Source organism: Zingiber officinale, chromosome 1A, assembly GCF_018446385.1.
Source record: "Zingiber officinale cultivar Zhangliang chromosome 1A, Zo_v1.1, whole genome shotgun sequence".
In the NCBI taxonomy this organism is placed as follows: domain Eukaryota; kingdom Viridiplantae; phylum Streptophyta; class Magnoliopsida; order Zingiberales; family Zingiberaceae; genus Zingiber; species Zingiber officinale.
In genome coordinates this window covers 155,859,627-155,877,892 of record NC_055987.1, presented here as the reverse complement: position 1 = coordinate 155,877,892, position 18,266 = coordinate 155,859,627, and the positions used below count along the sequence as shown (strand labels likewise).

At 40.3% G+C, this 18,266-nt stretch overlaps 4 protein-coding genes across 5 annotated transcripts; 2 read left to right on the top strand and 2 right to left on the bottom strand.

The window, feature by feature from the left end:
• Positions 1-518: 518 nt before the first annotated feature.
• LOC122038118 (CTP synthase 1-like) lies at positions 519-5,889 on the top strand. 2 transcript variants are annotated; one of them, XM_042597722.1, is made up of 21 exons: positions 519-739; positions 1,371-1,450; positions 1,662-1,748; positions 1,877-1,927; positions 2,024-2,141; positions 2,328-2,384; positions 2,480-2,544; positions 2,623-2,706; positions 2,820-2,870; positions 2,973-3,035; positions 3,142-3,188; positions 3,268-3,337; positions 3,423-3,485; positions 3,653-3,742; positions 3,836-3,874; positions 3,999-4,226; positions 4,308-4,393; positions 4,479-4,527; positions 4,650-4,730; positions 4,824-4,917; positions 5,372-5,889. In XM_042597722.1, the coding sequence occupies exons 1-21, from the start codon at positions 622-624 to the stop codon at positions 5,557-5,559; spliced, it is 1,809 nt and encodes a 602-aa protein (XP_042453656.1). In that variant the 5' UTR covers positions 519-621; the 3' UTR covers positions 5,560-5,889. The 2 variants fall into 2 exon arrangements, with proteins under 2 accessions (XP_042453656.1, XP_042453657.1); XM_042597723.1 differs by lacking the exon at positions 519-739 and adding an exon at positions 955-1,028.
• Positions 5,890-7,207: 1,318 nt separating this feature from the next.
• Positions 7,208-7,834, bottom strand: LOC122005542. The gene has a single exon (XM_042560614.1). The coding sequence runs from the start codon at positions 7,832-7,834 to the stop codon at positions 7,208-7,210; it is 627 nt and encodes a 208-aa protein (XP_042416548.1).
• Positions 7,835-9,173: 1,339 nt separating this feature from the next.
• Positions 9,174-12,783, bottom strand: LOC122038116 (probable LRR receptor-like serine/threonine-protein kinase At4g37250). The gene is made up of 2 exons (XM_042597720.1): positions 10,149-12,783; positions 9,174-10,031 (listed from the first exon to the last, which is right to left on the bottom strand). The coding sequence occupies exons 1-2, from the start codon at positions 12,061-12,063 to the stop codon at positions 9,355-9,357; spliced, it is 2,592 nt and encodes an 863-aa protein (XP_042453654.1). The 5' UTR covers positions 12,064-12,783; the 3' UTR covers positions 9,174-9,354.
• Positions 12,784-17,047: 4,264 nt separating this feature from the next.
• Positions 17,048-18,266, top strand: LOC122038117 (RING-H2 finger protein ATL74-like). The gene has a single exon (XM_042597721.1). The coding sequence runs from the start codon at positions 17,423-17,425 to the stop codon at positions 17,870-17,872; it is 450 nt and encodes a 149-aa protein (XP_042453655.1). The 5' UTR covers positions 17,048-17,422; the 3' UTR covers positions 17,873-18,266.

The following is an 18,266-nucleotide window of genomic DNA, read 5'->3' as shown; positions in this document are numbered from 1 at the left end:
TCTTCTTTAAAAAGTTAATTTTGATGGGAAAAAAAAAGAGACAACTTCTCAGATTAACTTATAAATACTGAAACATAACAAATCCTGAAATTCTCATGGATATCGATGGATGGATTCCAAGTTCCTAGGTTTTGAATTGGTCAAACCTCAAACGGTTTGACTTTGAAGGTGACAAGATTAATGTGCTAATCCATCGAAATAGACAAATTAGCCACCTATTTGCTTTTACTAAGAACAAGAACCGCAACAAGATCCAAAGCCACAACAAAAAGACGGATAGTCCAATTTATTCCTGTCAAATGTCAAATATTTTCCTTTTTTCCCTCACTGGATAATTCATCTTTCTTTGTTCACCAAACAAAAGTAAGTCGGATATTTTAATTATTTTTTCAATCTTTTTTAAATATGATAAAAAATTAAAAAAATATGCAGAGGCGCCATTACATTTTTTTTTTTTTAAAAAAAAAGAATTACGTTGATGGATAAAACTCTTTTTAAGGAACGAAAAGAAACTACTTTGGGGCGAGTGGATTTATAAATAAGCCCGTCTCTGCTTGTCATCCAATTCGTCTTCTTCGCCATTGCAGCAGCGTTAGTGGGGAGAAAGAGCGAACGAGAGAGATGAAGTACGTGTTGGTGACGGGCGGAGTGGTGAGTGGGCTGGGGAAAGGGGTGACGGCCAGCAGCATCGGAATCCTCCTCAAGGCCTGTGGCCTCCGCGTCACCTCCATTAAGATCGGTACACGCCTCGCTCTTCATATCCTCCCAAATCAAAGGTTTTTTTTTTTTTTAATATTTCCATTTTTTGCTTTCCGAGTTGTTTGTTTTCTTGTATCATTCTCGCACTACGGTCCGTCAAAATCGTTTTTTGAATCGCATTCCCCTTCTTTTCCCCCCTTTAAAAACTGTTTTTTCCTCCCTTCTCTTCTTCTTTTCTGTGAAGGCCGTCGCAGCCGTGTGATGTAATGATGGGGGCATTGGCGGTTCTGTTTGGCTGCAAAGATTTGGGAGAGATCGTTGCAGTACAGGTCTTTCGATGTGCATCCCTTCTGCATTATCTGGGCCACATCGCGAATATAGATACCTGATTCGCTTGTTCTTCTTCAGATTTGCTATACAGAAAATTTGTTTGACTGAAAGGCTTTTTGTTTCAACTTTACACTGTTGTAGATGTTGTAACGTGCTTGTTCTTCTTTAGATTTGCTATTGTCTTTTCATCTTTTCTTGTGCTTGTGTTTTCTCACTTAGTTTTCCTTTTTTTAAAAAAAAAAAATGTAAGAGATAGTTAACAATATGGATAAAGTCTTCATATCCTTAGTTTGCATCACTTTATCTTAAATTGATAACTCTGTCATTGTGGACTTGTGCAGATCCTTATCTAAACACTGATGCTGGGACCATGTCTCCATTCGAGCATGGGGAAGTTTTTGTGTTAGATGATGGCGGAGAGGTAATGAGCATTGAGATATCTCTGATGCATTTCGTGAAATCTAGAATCAAGTTAATTTTCATTCAAGGATTGGGCTTCTATTGTGTTTTCTCAAATCTAGAAACCTAAACATTTTAAGCCCAACTCTTGTCTATGAAAGGCTAGTTAATCATTTCCTTCTGTGGCTTCATTTCACTTCAAGTGGTGACCCTTCTTGTACTTCATGTAATAGGTGGACTTGGATCTAGGAAATTATGAACGCTTCCTTGACATCAAGTTAACTCGCGATAACAATATTACAACTGGAAAAATATACCAGGTGACTTTTATTCTTTGCTTGTTGGTGATCCTCACTTTGTAAATTTACTTTCAATTTTCTTTGGCTATTTTGGTTCTTTATGAATTACTGTTATTCTCTTCTCGTAATGTATCTATTTCTGGTGACAGTATGTCATTAACAAAGAGAGGAGAGGGGACTACCTGGGAAAAACAGTTCAGGTGTGTCTCTAACTAATGAACAAATTGCACCTGCTCACTAAAAAATTTGGTTACTTTCTCACTATCCCTTCAAACCTGTCTTTATTTCTTTTGAAGGTCGTGCCCCATATTACAGACGCCATTCAAGAATGGATTGAACGTGTGGCAATGATACCCGTAGATGGCACAGATGAACCAGCTGATGTTTGTATCATCGAATTAGGTGGAACTATAGGTAAGGTTTCTTCAGGAGTTCTGTTTTAGTAAAGCACAAACTATAGTAGCCAAAAGATACTGCAACTATCTGATCAAATCTTACTATTGCAAGTTATTATTATCTAAATACTGCCATATTCATCCAAGTATGCATCCAGAAGAAACATTACTTTCCATTATATTAACTGTGAAGATCTTAATTCAGGAGACATTGAATCAATGCAATTTATAGAAGCTTTGGGTCAATTCTCTTACCGTGTAGGTGAGAAGAATCTGCAGCCAATTGCTCAATATATTAGTTTTGACAGCTTATTTTAAATCCTCTTTCATGTACAAGATTTTGGTTGTTCATAACAGGGCCTGGTAATTTCTGTCTGGTTCATGTCAGTCTTGTACCAGTTCTCAAATCAGTCGGCGAACCAGTAATGACTACAAAGTTATTTGCAGCTGAATGTATTTCTCCAAATCATTACAGCTAACACTTTCTTTTATTCCTGTAGAAAACTAAACCAACACAACATAGTGTTAGGGGATTAAGAGGACTTGGGCTAACCCCACATATTTTAGCTTGCCGTAGTGAGAAGGTCCCTATTAAACTCTCATTTCATCATTTTTAGCCCTCTTGTATGTTGCCACTAATTTCTTTTCCTTTACCATGATTCATCTACTAAAGTTCAATTTGATGTTTTTTTTGCAGCCCCTTGAAGTAAATGTTAAAGAAAAACTTTCACTTTTTTGCCACGTTCCAGTAAATTTCTCAACTTTTACTCGTCAAGATATTTTCTCTGTTGTTTATTCTAGGATGAGAGTGCTAATTTTATCGTATCAATCAACTATTTGTTTCTTTTAGGTAGCAAATATTATTACCCTCCATGATGTTACAAACATCTGGCACATTCCATTGGTTCTGAGGGTAGTGCAATTTTTTTCTTTTTGACAATACCATGAATACTCTTTGTTTCAAAAATTGTCTCTAGTTATTATAACATTTATATTAACATCCTTCATGACCTCTGCAGGAGCAAAAGGCTCATGAAGCTCTTCTGAAGTTATTAAACCTTGAAAGGTCATTTTGTTATAAAGCTTATTCTGTTGCAATTTAGTCACTTGTTCCCTCCCTCATAGGACAACTTTAACTTGTATAGATGCACTAAGGAACCTCTACTGGTAGAATGGATGGCTAGAGCTAAACTCTATGACATGTTGCATGATCCTGTGAGCCATCTTTTTTCCTCTCTAATTCTTTTATTTGTTCCAATGGGAGTTAAAAATACTTACTAATTAAATGATTGTTTTTCAGGTGAAGATTGCCATTGTAGGAAAGTATACTGGTCTTCCTGATTCTTATCTCTCTGTACTGAAGGTTAATGCTGATGTCAATTTGTTCTTCTAAGATATAGTAATTTCCATCGATTCTTGTAGTTCTGTGCACTTTAGGGCTGCCATTGTTGGGATTGGCAATCCTTGAGTGTGTGTTCTTATAAAAACGAAGCACTTTCACTGACTATAGTCTCCTTTGTGAAATTGCAGGCTCTTTTACATGCTTCTGTTGCTTGCCGGAAAAAACTTGTCATAAATTGGGTGCCCTCATCTGATCTTGAAGAAACTTCTGCAGAAGAGGTTTGCTTTCATGATACTCTATAGCCTCTTCCCTTGAATTTCTTGTTAGCATTTTCCTTGTTTCAAAATTTACAATAATTCTTATTGACACAGACTCCTGATGCATATAAAGTAGCATGGAGGCTTTTGAAGGTGAACTTGTTTTTACTTAAGAAATCAATGCCATACATTTTAAAGTGCATTTTCATCATCTTAACTTTTGTTTCACTCCAATATAGTTTAATTTTGCAACAATGTTAACAATCTTTTGTTACAGAGTGCAGATGGCATACTTGTCCCCGGAGGTTTTGGAGACAGAGGGGTGGAGGGTAAAATTCTTGCCGCTAAATTTGCCCGTGAAAACAAAGTCCCGTACCTCGGTATTTGTCTCGGGATGCAGATTGCTGTCATAGAATATGCTCGCTCAGTCATGAACTTGAGGGAGGCAAATAGCACAGAGTTTGATCCTGATACAACAACTCCTGTTGTTGTTTTTATGCCAGAGGTAACTCTCGATTTCTACATTTTCCATCCTATTTTATGAGGTAATCTTACATGATCTTTTTATACTCCCTTAACATAAAAGGGTTCCAAAACTCATATGGGAGGTACAATGAGACTTGGATCGAGGAGAACTTACTTTGAACTTGCTGATTGCAAATCTGCAAAGTTGTAAGCACAGAAGTATCTTTTGACCAGTGATGTTTTCATATTTAAAAAGGCAATTAACTTGTTATATCTTCCGGTTTTTCTTTAGGTATGGCAAAGCAAGCTTTGTTGACGAAAGGCATCGACATAGATACGAGGTTTGCCCCATTTCATCTTGCTGATTAGAGAAGTTTAGCTAGAAGTTTAATATGATAACAGAGTTTGCTTAATCTTGTCTTGCTGTGTTTTTCCCTATAGTTCTTAGTTATTAATTTTACAGGTAAATCCTGAGATGGTAACAGAATTTGAAGAAGCTGGTCTTGCTTTTGTTGGTAAAGATGAGACAGGAAGAAGAATGGAAGTAGGCATTTGGAAGATTTTCTTGCACTCAAGAATTTCAGATTTTTTTTCTACTGTTTTTTAATATATATATCTACTATCATCAATGGTGCAGATTATTGAGCTGCCCACTCATCCTTACTTTGTCGGCGTGCAATTTCATCCAGAATTCAAGTCTAGGCCAGGGAAACCCTCTGCTGTTTTCTTAGGTATGCAGCATTTTGAATATTGCATAATTTCAAGACACTAAGCCAGTTTCATGTTCAAATTCAGCACACATGCCTCAGTTTTGAATGCAAGATGAAAGTCGTATCAATTATTGCATGCCTCAGTTTTAAGTGACCACTGATACTTTCTACTTGAATGGTGATCCTGCATCCACTCTGATTAAGCATATGCATCTTTGCCAATGTTCTCTATTTCAATTTTTTAAGAGAAGTTTTCTTTTCTATTTGCTTTACATATAAATTGTGACCTTGAATCTTGTCTCCCTACTTCCTTCTCGATGATCATTTCTGCACAATCATTTTACAATTTTCTTTCAAGCATCTCATACAACACCTGGGATTCATAGGCTAGTGCACGCCTAGTGCTTTCTTTTAGGAAATTAAAGGAATAATTTTAAATCTGATTTAACATTCTTCTTGACAAACTCTTTTACAGGTTTAATAGCAGCGTCGTGTGGCCAGTTAGATTTTTGGTTGCAAGCTTCTGGTCAACCGAGCATCTTAAAACCTCATACTTCCAGTAATGGTTTCTCCAAAGTCTACCAAAATGGGAGCTTGAAGAAATCTCCCAAAAGTCTGCTTAATGGAACTTTCCACTCCAATGGAAATGGTGTTCATGTCTAACGTTGGAATAGTCAACCTCCTGGATGTTATTGTGGCTTTTATGTCTTGTGGTTTTCTTGGCAGCTTCTGTTCTTCCATAGTTGCATGTGCTTTGTACAGTTAGTTGATTATCAAATCGAGTAAATGCTCCAGTGTTTTGACAGGGAGCCTTGGTGACCTTGCCATCAGTTAGAGTTTCAGGTGTAGCCTCATTTCTTCTAATGAATGTTTGATTTTGACTAGAGGAAGTTGGTGAGCGAATCAGGTGTATTTGAGAGAGGAAAGATTTATGTGAAATTGTTGTATGACATTCTAATCTCTAAGGTGATGATGCCTGTCAGTTTTATTGTATCTTAATGTTTCTACATGATGATACCTCGTTGGGCTGTTGATCGTTTCTACTCTGCACTCGAAAAGTAGCAAAGACTTGTTGTCATTCACATTGTTCATCGTAAAACTGACAACAAGATAGCTCGATTGATCACTAACCGGGATTGGGATTGAGATTGAAGTGCAAGGCAGTTGCCATTGGTGGGTGCAAAATGCCCGTCTGAGATGCTCTGCCATTAGCATCACACAAATGGACAAGGTTCTCTATTTCCAATATCAATCTTCATGTCCTGTAATTTATCAGTGAATCTACCAAACTCGGAATATGATGAAGCATGTAGCAGACTTTGACAAAACAAAAAAAAAAACGACATTGGAGTGGAGAAGAAGAGATGCTACATAATTTGTTTGGTACACCAACTGTACCAAATAATAAACACGACGGTGAACAAACGTTCACCGTTCACCAACTGTATTAAATACGATGTAGTTTATACAAGACCTTATTGTCAATTTGTCACCTCACAAAACCACAGACTATATGATAATGTAAATTTTAGCATGTAAATATATAATAAACATTTTAGTATTAACATTCAATTTATTTATATATTATAGTTTTTCTAATATAGAAAGTATTAAGATTTATATAAATGATGTTTTAGGCTGCCAAACAATAGTCTCTATGTTGACAACAACAATGCCACTGTGAATATTGAAACTAGCTTTTTTGAGGGACTGATGGTCTATTTTAATAGTTTAGCCATTGAGCATGGGCTATTACAGGATTACAAGATGGCTGCAGAAATAGATAAAGACGGATAAAGTGTTAATGGAAATTTGGTAGATTAGTGATATTTTCTACTTTAACCGTATTGCAAACTTTATGATGCTTAATATTCTTGACACTGCAGTGAAGAGCCATTAGCAGAAGGAAACAAGAATCAGTGGAAATTCAGTCCAGTTTCAGTTTGAGCTTCTAAAATATTATAGAAATAGTTATTTTTAACAATAGATGAAATTCGATCGTAAACAGTTCAAAACAAAGTTCATTCTAAGAATAGCTTTAGAAGCAAAATAGGAAACGTAATTTCTAAGGCAACAAAACATTAAACAGACGCGAAAGGTTAAGAGTTGGGATTCAGAATCTGGTTGTTGTTGTTGTTGTTTTAATCATGAGGATGAAGAAGGGCACTAGTTGGCAGGATTGTTAATGCTCTAAAAATAAAACAAATTAGAGAACAGAAGAGATGAAAGAAGATCGAGTGAGTATTCATTAACCATTTTGATTTCTACAGAAAACAGACTTCTTTTTTCCTCTCTTAATTTGCTATTTCATTCAACTCCAAACTCCCCAAACACTTTCTCCGAGAAAACTCATGAATCTCCTCACTGAGCTCTTGCTCTCATGGCTGCCGTTTTCATTATTCTCCTGTTCTACTTCATCTTCTGCTTCTGCTTCTTCTTCTTCACTATCATCAACACGCCCCTCATCGCCGAATTCACCGACAATATTGTCGCTACACAAATGCCCTCCATCCACTTCCAGGAATCGTTTCGCTTCCGATCCGAAGATCTCCTCCCCCGCCGCCGCCGCCGCTAAGTCGCAGCCTTTCCGCTCCCTTTGCTTCCGGCGGCGCCCGCGACCGCGCTCCCTGCTCTCCAGGCTCTCCTCGACCGCGTCGATGATGCGGTGAATGACGTGCCGGTTCGGCGACGCGTCCCACCGCGCCCAGAAGCTCTTGTAGCACCCGAAGCAGTCGCAGCCCAGCTCCGGGGGATGCGCCCTCCGCCTCCGCTGCTCCCTCCACCTCCCGCCGCCGGACAACAAGTAGGCCAGGACCTCCTGCTCCCCCGCCGTCAGCGTCGCCGCCAGGGCCATCACGGCCGCGGGTAGCGCAGCCAGGTGGCCTTGCGGCGCTGGCGCAGGGTGCACCTTTCCCTTCCCGTTGCCGAGCTTCTTCATCTCCCAGCCGAAGAGTAAAGAAAAAAAAAAAAAAATCAGTTTTTGAGGCAAGAAGAAAGGTAAAGATGCCTCTGCTGTGGTGATGATAAGACGTAGAAATGGATATTCGGTGAGGAGAGAACTCAAAAGGAGAAGTGACGGAGCAGATTTACTTCCTTTCCTCTGTACCAATAACATTAAAAATCTTCGACTGTTGGTAGTTTTGTTGACCGAGTTAACGGGCTATGCTACTTTTTGGGGGAAGGTGAAAGCAGCAGGAATCAATAATGAAACAGCTGACAATCTACGCTGTCCAATTTGCATTTAGTGGGGGCAATTCCAAGCAACTTTTTTTTTTTTTTTTTGAGAGAACTTTCTGGAATTTAAAAATTGAAGGAAAAAAAAAATTCAAACCGTATTACATTTGATATTTTTATTGTAAAAACAGTAAGGAAATTTTTAAAAAATTCTTTTCTTTTAAAATTGATAATGTGAATAAGACGATGAAAAAATAATAAATAAAAATATACGATTTGACAGTAAGAGCTCATAACAAAATTATTTAGATTTTTTTAAAGTACACATATTCATTATCATCATCACTTTTTAGTTTGAGTACGATACAAACAAAAAATAATTAGAAGTTTTGTTAATCGGATGAAATTTAAACATATGGATTAGCAAAATATATAAGTAATTAAGACACGGTCAAAATGTAAATTTCCACCGTTCATTGAATGCCCAAAATAAGGAAGAAAGAAATGGCCCAAATCCAAAAATAACCATTAACCTTGTAGCCGACTTCCCTTTAAATATCATCCACCTCTTCCCTCTCTTCCTCGTCCCTTGCTCGGCAACTAATTAATAATTCCGGCAGCGAACGAAGTTGGCGTCGAGAATGGCCGCCTCCCTCAAAGCGGTGGCCGTCCTCGTTCTGATCATCTGCGTGGCTTTCATGGAATCCAGCGTCGTCCCCGCGGACGCCCGCCCGCTGCCGGCGAGAATGGTCCTCGAGGCAGCGCAGGAGAGCCAAGGGGTGACACCGTCAGCCGTCATGGCGACGGAGGCCGCCGCCGATGAAGACGCAGACGAGGGATTCGAGTTCGACCAGGAATTGGTCGTGTTGGGTCATTAATTAAGCAAGTTAATGTTTTATTTGATTCGTGAGGGTGGTGATCGATCTACATTGTAATATTCATTCTGATTAAGTTTTGTGCCTTCTTCCATTCTTGGCGTTTGATTTTGTTTGGCATAAGCCATATGGTGGTGATCTACGTATTGAAATGTTCATTGTCTTAAAACACACATTGAAATCTCAAGTCAATTTCTTCGCTTTCCTTGGTTAAAGGCATTATGATCATAGAAAGAAAAATAAGAACAATTAGGACGCCTGCAAAAGAGAATGTACAAATGAAAACAGTTGGTAGTAAAGGAAGAATATCAATAGCACTGTAGGATATCTTTCGAGATGTGTTCAGAGATCGTTAGATGAGAAAATTTTCTTCTGTGAGAGGGCTTTTAGTTGTCCAAAGACGAAGAGGTCAAGTGGCAGTGGCAGAAGAAGAGCCGGAGTACAAATTTTCCAGCACCTGCACAGCATCCTTCATCGAAGGCCTCCTCTGCGGCGCCGTGGCGCAGCAAGCAAACCCTAGCTTGAAGCACCCTAATAACGCCTCCTCCTTGCCCTCCACCTCGTCTCGTATGGCGGCGTCCGCCATCCTCACTGCCCAGTTCTGTTCCTCCGCGACAAAGCCAGAGTTCAGGCGGCAGAGCTCCAGCTCCGAAAGCACCCGCCCCGCGATCAGCTCCAGCAACACCCTCCCGAAGGCGTACACGTCCCACTTCACGCTGGCCTTCAGGTTCTTCAGCGACTCCGGCGCCTGGTAGGGTGGAGGAGCGAACCTCGACGCGGAGGACGCGCCGGCGGCGGATGGACTGGCTCCTGCAGACGCCGACAAATCCGGTAAGCTGATCGAGGAGTGCGTGGAGCGTTTGCTCCCGAACTGCCGGGTTGATGGGCCAGCGCCGGCCATCGCTCGATCGAGGCCGAAATCTCCGATCTTGGCTTCCGTGTCGGAATCCAGGAGAATGTTGCTTGGTTTGACATTGCCGTGCAAGGTCTTCTTGTCGTGGAGATAGGCGAGCCCCCTCGCCACGCCTCTTGCGATCCGGAGACGCGTTTCCCAGCTCAGATGTAACGCTGACGAGCCGAGCTTCTCTGCAAAAAAAAAAAAAAAAAAAAGTTTAAGGGCAATTTAAATTTCGCGTTTGTGCAAAGATTTTTAGGATTTTGATTTCGTATCTTGAAATTCATGGAGAGGGGAAAGTAGCGTACTGTTGCTAAATGTGATGTTGGCGAGGCTGCCATTGGTTGCGTAGTCGTGGATGAGAAGCTTCTCGTCGGAGCCCCAGTAGAATCCCCGGAGACGAAGGAGATTTGGATGCCGAAATTTGGCTATGCTGCGGACCTGCGCATCGAATTCCTTGTACTTGTTGACGAGGCTGCTCTCCCCGATCCGACGCACAGCCAAGGCGGTGCCGTCGGCGAGCACCGCCTTGTAGACGATGCTCGACGCACTTGCCCCGAGGATGAAAGCCGAGGCCTTGAGCAGAGTCTCCATTTCCAGGTTAGTCTCGCCGTCCACAATGACGAGAGTAGCCTCTGCATGTTGCTCCTTCTGCTGCAGGTGGTTGGATTTGCCGTCCTCCCCCTCCGCGCCCTTGCACGCTGCGTCTTCGTCTTCCGCCTCCGTCTCTGGTGACTCCGACGACTCTGATGTCTCCTCGGTGTCGCCTCCGTCGTCGCTTTTCTTCCTCAAACAACATGATAATGACCTGATCACACTGCAATCGCTAGCGTCGGCTGCTTCTGTGGCCGCTGGAGGCCGTTCATTCTTCAACCAGTTGCTTCGACCATCATCCTGCTGTAGTTCATCTTGCTGCTTTTGCCTCTTCCTCTTCTTCGCATGGTATACGTGCAAGATTACTGCGGAGATGATCGCAATGCCAGCCAAGTCCCCGACCGTGATCAGGATAATCGCCAACGGTCGAAGCGATCCACGGCCGGCCGTGCTCTGGCCGGCAGTATCCGGAGTGGTTCCGTCGGGATTGGGGAATGCTGCAAAGGCTGGGGGAGATTTAGCCGGTTGCAAGGTCACGCTGGAGGTATTGGGAGGAGCGCTGGAGAGAGAGGAAGGGATGGTGCACGGGTTCCTGAGCGGCCTGCCGCAGAGGCTAGGGTTTCCAGCAAAAGCCATCGGTTTCTCAGAGCCGAAAGCGCCGCCGTTTGGTATCACTCCCGTGAGATTGTTGAACGAGAGATCCACCGTGGCATTTGCTGGAATTCTCGCCCCCAGCTCCGGAGGGATCGATCCGGAAAGCCGGTTGTAAGACAGGTTCAAGTAACGGAGCCTCGCCCCGCCGAGTTCCGTCGGCAGGGAGCCGTTGATGAGGTTGGAACTGAGGTCCAAATACTGTAGCCGCTCGTACCCGCCGACAGGAAGCTCTCCGCAGAGGTAGTTGTTGAAGAGCGAGGCGACGGTGAGGTTCGGCAGCCGCGAGAGCTTCGACGGCAACCTACCAGTCAACGCGTTGTCGGAGAGATTGAGCACCTGGAGGCTGCTGCTGAACTCGTCCAAGTCCGGGAGCTCGCCGGAGATGGCGTTGTTGGCCAGCGAAAGCACGCGGAGCTCGGACGCGTTGAAGAGGGCTGGCGGGAGTGTGCCGTTGAGCATGTTACCGGAGAGGTCCAGATGGCGGAGGTGTTGGACAAAGCCGAGCTCTGCGGGGACGGATCCCAAGAGCTGGGAGTTAGGCAGGACCAGGCTGATGACTCTAGAAGCCATGGAAACCTCCACATTGTGGCGGCCACCGCCACCGCAATTAGCAGGGGGACTCCAATTGAAAGCAGCTGCCTCCGGGAATCCCGTGCAGACGACTCCATTCCAAGAGCAGGGCGTGTCATCGTAGAGGTTCCAGTCGCTGAGCACGGCCATAGGGTCGCTGAGAACGGAGTACTTGAACTCGAGCAACAGCTCTCCATCTCCGTTGAGGCCTAGCGTGCCGCTGATCTGGAGAAGAAAAATTACCAGCAAAGTAACAGATCTAACATTGGAAGCCTCCCATTTGTTTTGGAGCTCGCAACTTTTTGAGCTCATGTTGGTGCTTCCCCGGTGTAAAACATGCCTCGGTGACTGCGTGATCAAGGGGAGAAGCCTCCAACATTTGTTTGCAGAGAAAGATGAACTCATAAATTTGTAGAAGCAAAGAGATCAGGAAAGGAAGCAAGCAGAACAAATCAATCTCTAGACTGCTACAGTTAGAAATGTATCAAAGAGAGCAATTTTGAATCCAAGAAAAGATCGAAATGGAGAGGAAATAAGGGGAAAAAAACAAAACTTAGGCTGCTACCGTCACTGAGAGCGACGCCTGCAACATTTATTTGAAGGGGGAAGAAGAACTTCAGAAGGGAAATGGTCGCAATGCATGTGAAGGAAAGCGAGATGGATTCTGGGAAGAGAGGAAAGCAAGTGTGCTGCACCCTCAATATTTTTTAACCTGAAACAGCGTAACGGACGGAGAAGGATGGTTAAATTACTTCCAAGAGACAGATGCTGGAAAGGAAGCAAAAGGAATGGCTTGCTTGCCCTTGTTCTTTCTATTCGTCGGTCAACTTGACTTAGGGATGGCTTACCGAACGAACGAACGAACGGGCCAAAACGTACCGTAAAGCGTCACTGGGAGGAGAATCTCGCTGATCGAAAGTGGACATGGAGGAGAGATTCGCCAATGAGCCAGTGAAGATGGAGCCAAGAACAGAGAAAATGGGAGGGAGGGGGGTTGCGAAATAGAAAAATAATATGCTCAGACAAAGGATCGCAGGGAAATATGCAAGGATAATATGATTAAATATGTTTTCCTGTGTATATCAGTACTCTGTGGAATATTTGTTCGATCTTCCTCTTGAAATTTGAATATAAAATTGGTGTTTGAATTGTTCTTTAGGTAGCAATCGGCTCGTTAAGTAGAAAACAAATGAAAGACAGGAGATTTTTTCCTCCCTTGAAATTTCATGCAAAAGTAAAAGTGAGATTCGAACTCTCCTTTTCGTTTTCATTAGTTCTTTTAATCTTTTTCTCACTCACCTTTTTACTGTTTTATTGTAGGATTTTACTCCATGAGCATACGATGTTATGATATCATCATCATTATGGTTTAAATCTACCGTAACCTAACAATTTCTTTTTTAAATGAACGGAAAGTGATACTAAAGATTTGGAGTGCTGTCGCACACCTGCCCTTTTGTACTGATCATAAGTATAATTTTATTAATGCTATGATTGAACAAATTCCATAGCTTTGATTTAATCACGTTTAATCTTTATTGCACGCTTCATTCCACACATTCTCCATAGGTTCAATTTGTCTTCCATGGGGGTCTCATGCTAGTCAAGGACTAACTCATGCTACTTGTTCTCTCTTTGGAGCTTGTGAATTGGTGTGTTTCATATTATATCTTGTGCTTGTAGCCTTTAAGCCCTTCAGGAAGGGAAGAAGAGATAAGAAGATCAACATCAAGCAACATAGTGATCGTCAAAGTTGGCGTGATGTTGGCAGTAGACATGTGGCAAGGCTAGGCTAAACTTAGTTTTTATAGTTTTTAAAATTCTACTTCGGGTGCAGTGTTTGTTCGTCTTACTGCTTTCACAAAAACAATAGCCAAAATTTGGTTGAATAAAAATAAAATGAACGTGGTCAGATCGATCACGTGCCTACAACTGAAAAGTTAATAAATGTGTAGTGATGTCACGTATATTTTTTCTTTGTCGATCATGTTCACAACGAGCATCGTTCCAAGAGAATGCGACAGCTACTTTTACGCATTGCTTTCTATCTTTTTCTCTTTCATTTTCAATTTACTTTAATTTTTATTTTTATATAAAAAAAAAACACAAGCTTCTAGCCAGAGTCATATTTAGGGTGAAATAAAAATCCTGTTGTTACATGTGTAAAATGACTGTATTTTTTCAGTTTAAAATTGACATTGATGTGGTGATAGGTAGAGATGTAAATGAATCCAGTCAGTTCATTATTTAGGGTAAAATAAAAATCCTATTGTTACATGTGTAAAATGACTGTATTTTTCTAGCTTAAAATTGACATTGATGTGGCTATAGGTAGAGATGTAAATGAATCCAGTCAATTCATGAATTATTCCATGATAAAAAAATTTTTTAACTCGTTTAATAAAGTTTTTTAAGATAAATAAATTAAGTTCAGATTTTACAATATTCAACTTGTTAACTTGTGAATATATTCATTAACATCATGAATCAATTTTTAAATAAAGAAAATAATAATTTTGATATTAAATTTATAGATTTTAAACTAAACATATAAATAAATTTATTAAATTTATTTATTAAATAAAATTATAAATTTTAATAAGAATATTATAATTTTCTCTAAATATATAATTTAATTGTTAATAAATATTTGAATTTATAATTGATGTTTATTAAGTTCGTTTAGACTAGATAAAAGTTCAATAAATTCATGAGCCATGAATATATTCGTTAAATAAAACTCTAACTCGGCTTGATTATAAATGAACCAAACTCAAACATTCAAAAGTTCGACTCGGCTCCTCTCGATTATACACCTAGCGATAAGAAGGAGCACACCTGACACGAGTCAACTGTAATGGTGGAGGTCAAAGTTAAGACGGTCAATGTCAGAACTCAGAAGAGCAGAAGGTAGCTGCATTAGCCTACCGAATGAACCAGTATCCGATCGGCAGGAGATTCGTTCGAGCAGGTCGCCCATCCGGTTCAGGGTAAGGTGGTGGCAACTCTCGACACCGAGCGTTCTAGGAAACATTGAGGCACCGGGTATGGAAGAACTTGTCCGATCAAGAGGGACAAATCACTGCTCGGAATCATCACACAGAAAAGTAGCCAAAGCCGACCAAGCAGAAGAGTCCTGGTGCCGAGCGGCTGACTCGTTCGGACAAGCAGCAGGACAGGTGGACTGTTCACATTGGAACGTGGGGGACGTGGCCACGAACATGTTGGAGAATGTGGCCACGCACATATCGGAGAACGTGCCCACACTTCGAGGAACGTGCACGTTGTCTACCAGAACTCTATATAAAGGGAGTTCATCACCGGCGTAGGTACGCGTGATTTACTGTTTGCGTATAATTCTAATGTTTCATTTCTTTTCTACATTCCGATGACTGACTTGAGCATCAGAGGGCTAACATCGGGACTCCTTACCTAACTGGGCACTAACGTTATCTATTTTCCAGAACGGAGCGGAGTCCACATCCGATCCGTGAGATCGCCACATCTCAACTTTTCACTAATCCATTTTCGAACAGGATCAGGCATGATCTATTATATCCATACAAGACGATGACGACGAGGCATCTTAAACAGCAGTGGTCCAGACAAACACTAGAGAAACACCTACAGATCGATGGCTTTCTGCTTGCGATGTCAATGAGTTGCTTGCCACTGAATTCCTGTGTTTGTCCACTGCAGATTTGGCAATTTTAGGACTTGTTTCAGTGGACCTGTTCTTCGGGAATCCTTCCACATCTCGTGATCAGAGTCCAATGATGTATTGATCAGGCATTAGGCAGGGTCTTTTTCAAGGACATGAAGATTCAATTGCAGTACAGAAAAGTAAAATATGGAAGGGAAAAAACAAGAAGAAGAAAGAATTGTTGTCACCATTCTAGCCGTAGGAACCCTAATCCAATAATTAAAATCAAAGATTATTAGGAATGATTAAGTCAAAATAAGCGTATGAGCAAACTCGGGGAGGAGTGATCAAAAGGATCGGCTAAAATATTTATTTGTATTTGATAGAAATGATTATTTTCTTAGTTATATAATAGTTTATCAAAGGATAATAAATATAATAAGAAATTTAATCTTCTATTTTATCAATATATTTTTTTATAAAAATAAAAATATATTTGTTAATTAGACAGCTAATTGCAATTATTTAATTAAAAATAAATTATTTTTGTATGAATTCAACGTTATATCTATTTTTTATTTTTATAGACATAATTAATTTTTATTATTAAATGTTTTTTTATAAATTTAAAATTTACCATGTTTTTATGTGTGTAATTATTTTGTATTTTACTAAATTAAAATTGTATTATAATATAATTTTTTTAATGAATCAGATTATGTAAATAACTTATTTTACTATTATATCAATTTATCATTAAAATTAAAAATAATTTAGTTTCTTATTTTTGATTAAAAAACCCTTTTAATGATTCTTAAAAACTAAATTTTAATATAAATTTTATTAAATATAGATAAACACGTGGTAAATAAATTTAGTATTTACATTATTTTTTGACATTAAATCATGTAAAATACTAATTTATCCGCAAGCTACATTTGTATATTATATTAAAAACACCAATTATGATATTATAAAATATAAAATAATATGCAAATAAAAAATTCGAGCACAATTAAAAAAACCTATTGAGTTTAAATGACTATAGGGTTAAAAACTCAAGTTTTTTCCTTTTATCATTTATCAAAAATCAATAAAATTGAACGGTAAAAATAGCGTTAGTCTAACTTTTTAATTAGTTTGCGATTGCACAATTGAAACATTTTAACATTTTTATATGAATTTAGGAGTAATTAAAATTGTAACAAAACAATAGTTAATTAGTCCCTCTACTTTATAACCATCCATTATATTTCTAATTGTTTGAATTTATATATTTACCAAATTCCACAACACTAAAAAATAAAGGGGTCAAATCTCAAGCTATTTTAATCAAATTTCAACATATTTTCAGAGAGATTGGTAGCGCATGAACATCTAAATTTGCATATACATAAAAATGAATACAAAAAGCTTCACAATAAACTTTTAGGTATGTATTTTTTTTTTTTTTTTGTGAACAAAATTTCAATGCCAATCTATTGCAAGGTGGTGTGCAATTTTATAAACAACAAAAGTTTATCGTGAAACTTAAAGATCAGATTGAGAAAATAAATAAAGTTGGATGAACCTTCAGAAGTTTCTATCACGGGAAACATGAAAACTTATGCAAGGGATTTTTAGTGCTATTTTTAATTGGAATTTGGTGAATTCTCTATATAAAAAAAATTATGATTTGGTGGAATATCAATGATTATATTATTCTCAGACATTAATTTTTCTTTATTTCTCGACCATCCTTTAATTTCTGGGCTCCCCTGCTTCCTTCCTGCTCATTTAATCCATTCAAATTATGAGATCGAATCCACTCAGAGGCTGAGTGATTTCGCTTGTTATTCCCCGTATTTTGGCGAATAAACCACTAGGATGTCCCTTCAAATGTCCCTACGCTCTTCAGATTCCTTGCAAAATTACTGTTCCCGATGATTTTTGGCAGAGCGATGAGCAAGAACTTCCAAAAGGGCGCATACAAATACAATCGAAAAGTTTCTCTTTTGATGCTCCAGATCGCTTTATTTCATGGAAAAGCTCGCAGATTTCATCCAAATTTGATATTTTGATCGGTATACGAAGGCTTCTCGGCAGCCGGCGGTCAACAGAACCACGGCCGTCGACGGCGGCATGGAGGGAAACATGATCATCATCCTCGCGGCTCTGCTCTGTGCGCTGATAATCGCGCTCGGGCTGAACTCCGTGGTGCGGTGCGCGGTACAGTGGGGGCGGCGGTTGGCGTTCGAGATGCCGGAGGAGTCGGCGACGAGGTCGGCGGCAACGTCCGGGCTCAAGAAGCAGGCGCTTCGCCGGCTGCCGGTGGCGGTTTACGGGCCGGGCGCCGGCGTCCTAGCGACGGAGTGTCCGATCTGCTTGGCGGAGTTCGCCGATGGGGAGGAGGTCCGGGTGCTCCCCTGGTGCCACCATGGCTTCCACGTCGGATGCATCGATGAGTGGCTGTCTTCGCACTCGTCCTGCCCCACTTGCCGGCAGTCCTTGCTCGAGGACGGCAGCGGGCCGCCGGCGGCGAACACGGCGAGCCAATTAAACACTGCCTATCGATCAAATTTGTTAATGTAGATGATGGATGCTATTCATTATCACTTATTAGCTTTCTAAGTTGCTCGTTTCATATTTCTACGCCTATTTCATCCAGAATTAAGGTGCTTTATCTTAGCAGATTGCTACTAAGTCAGTTTTCCGCTTCTTTTTCTATGAACAGAAGGGCGAAGCTCGTCCATTTCCGTTGGAGAGCAATTGCGCATTTCTGTCTGTGATGGTATCTTTGGTAAAGGAATCAAGAACTCTCCCTGGTTCCATCAAACTTTCTTTCCTATAAAACATTCGCTTATTCCTTTATCCAATTAACTATTCCTTCTGTTGTTATGGCAATAGATAAATTCTAGGGATTATATAAGAAGGTTCGCTGTCGTGAAAGATGTTTTTTTTTCCTTACCAAAGTCATTCTTTCTTC

Excerpts from the sequence above, each read along its gene's own strand:
- LOC122038118 (XM_042597722.1), top strand. The coding sequence starts at position 622 with ATGAAGTACGTGTTGGTGACGGGCGGAGTGGTGAGTGGGCTGGGGAAA. Across the intron at positions 2,385-2,479 it reads TCAATTCTCTTACCGTGTAG|GGCCTGGTAATTTCTGTCTG; the intron begins GTGAGAAGAATC and ends TGTTCATAACAG. Across the intron at positions 4,918-5,371 it reads ACCCTCTGCTGTTTTCTTAG|GTTTAATAGCAGCGTCGTGT; the intron begins GTATGCAGCATT and ends ACTCTTTTACAG.
- LOC122038116 (XM_042597720.1), bottom strand. The coding sequence starts at position 12,063 with ATGAGTTCATCTTTCTCTGCAAACAAATGTTGGAGGCTTCTCCCCTTG. Across the intron at positions 10,032-10,148 it reads CAACATCACATTTAGCAACA|AGAAGCTCGGCTCGTCAGCG; the intron begins GTACGCTACTTT and ends TTTTTTTTGCAG.
- LOC122005542 (XM_042560614.1), bottom strand. The coding sequence starts at position 7,834 with ATGAAGAAGCTCGGCAACGGGAAGGGAAAGGTGCACCCTGCGCCAGCG.
- LOC122038117 (XM_042597721.1), top strand. The coding sequence starts at position 17,423 with ATGGAGGGAAACATGATCATCATCCTCGCGGCTCTGCTCTGTGCGCTG.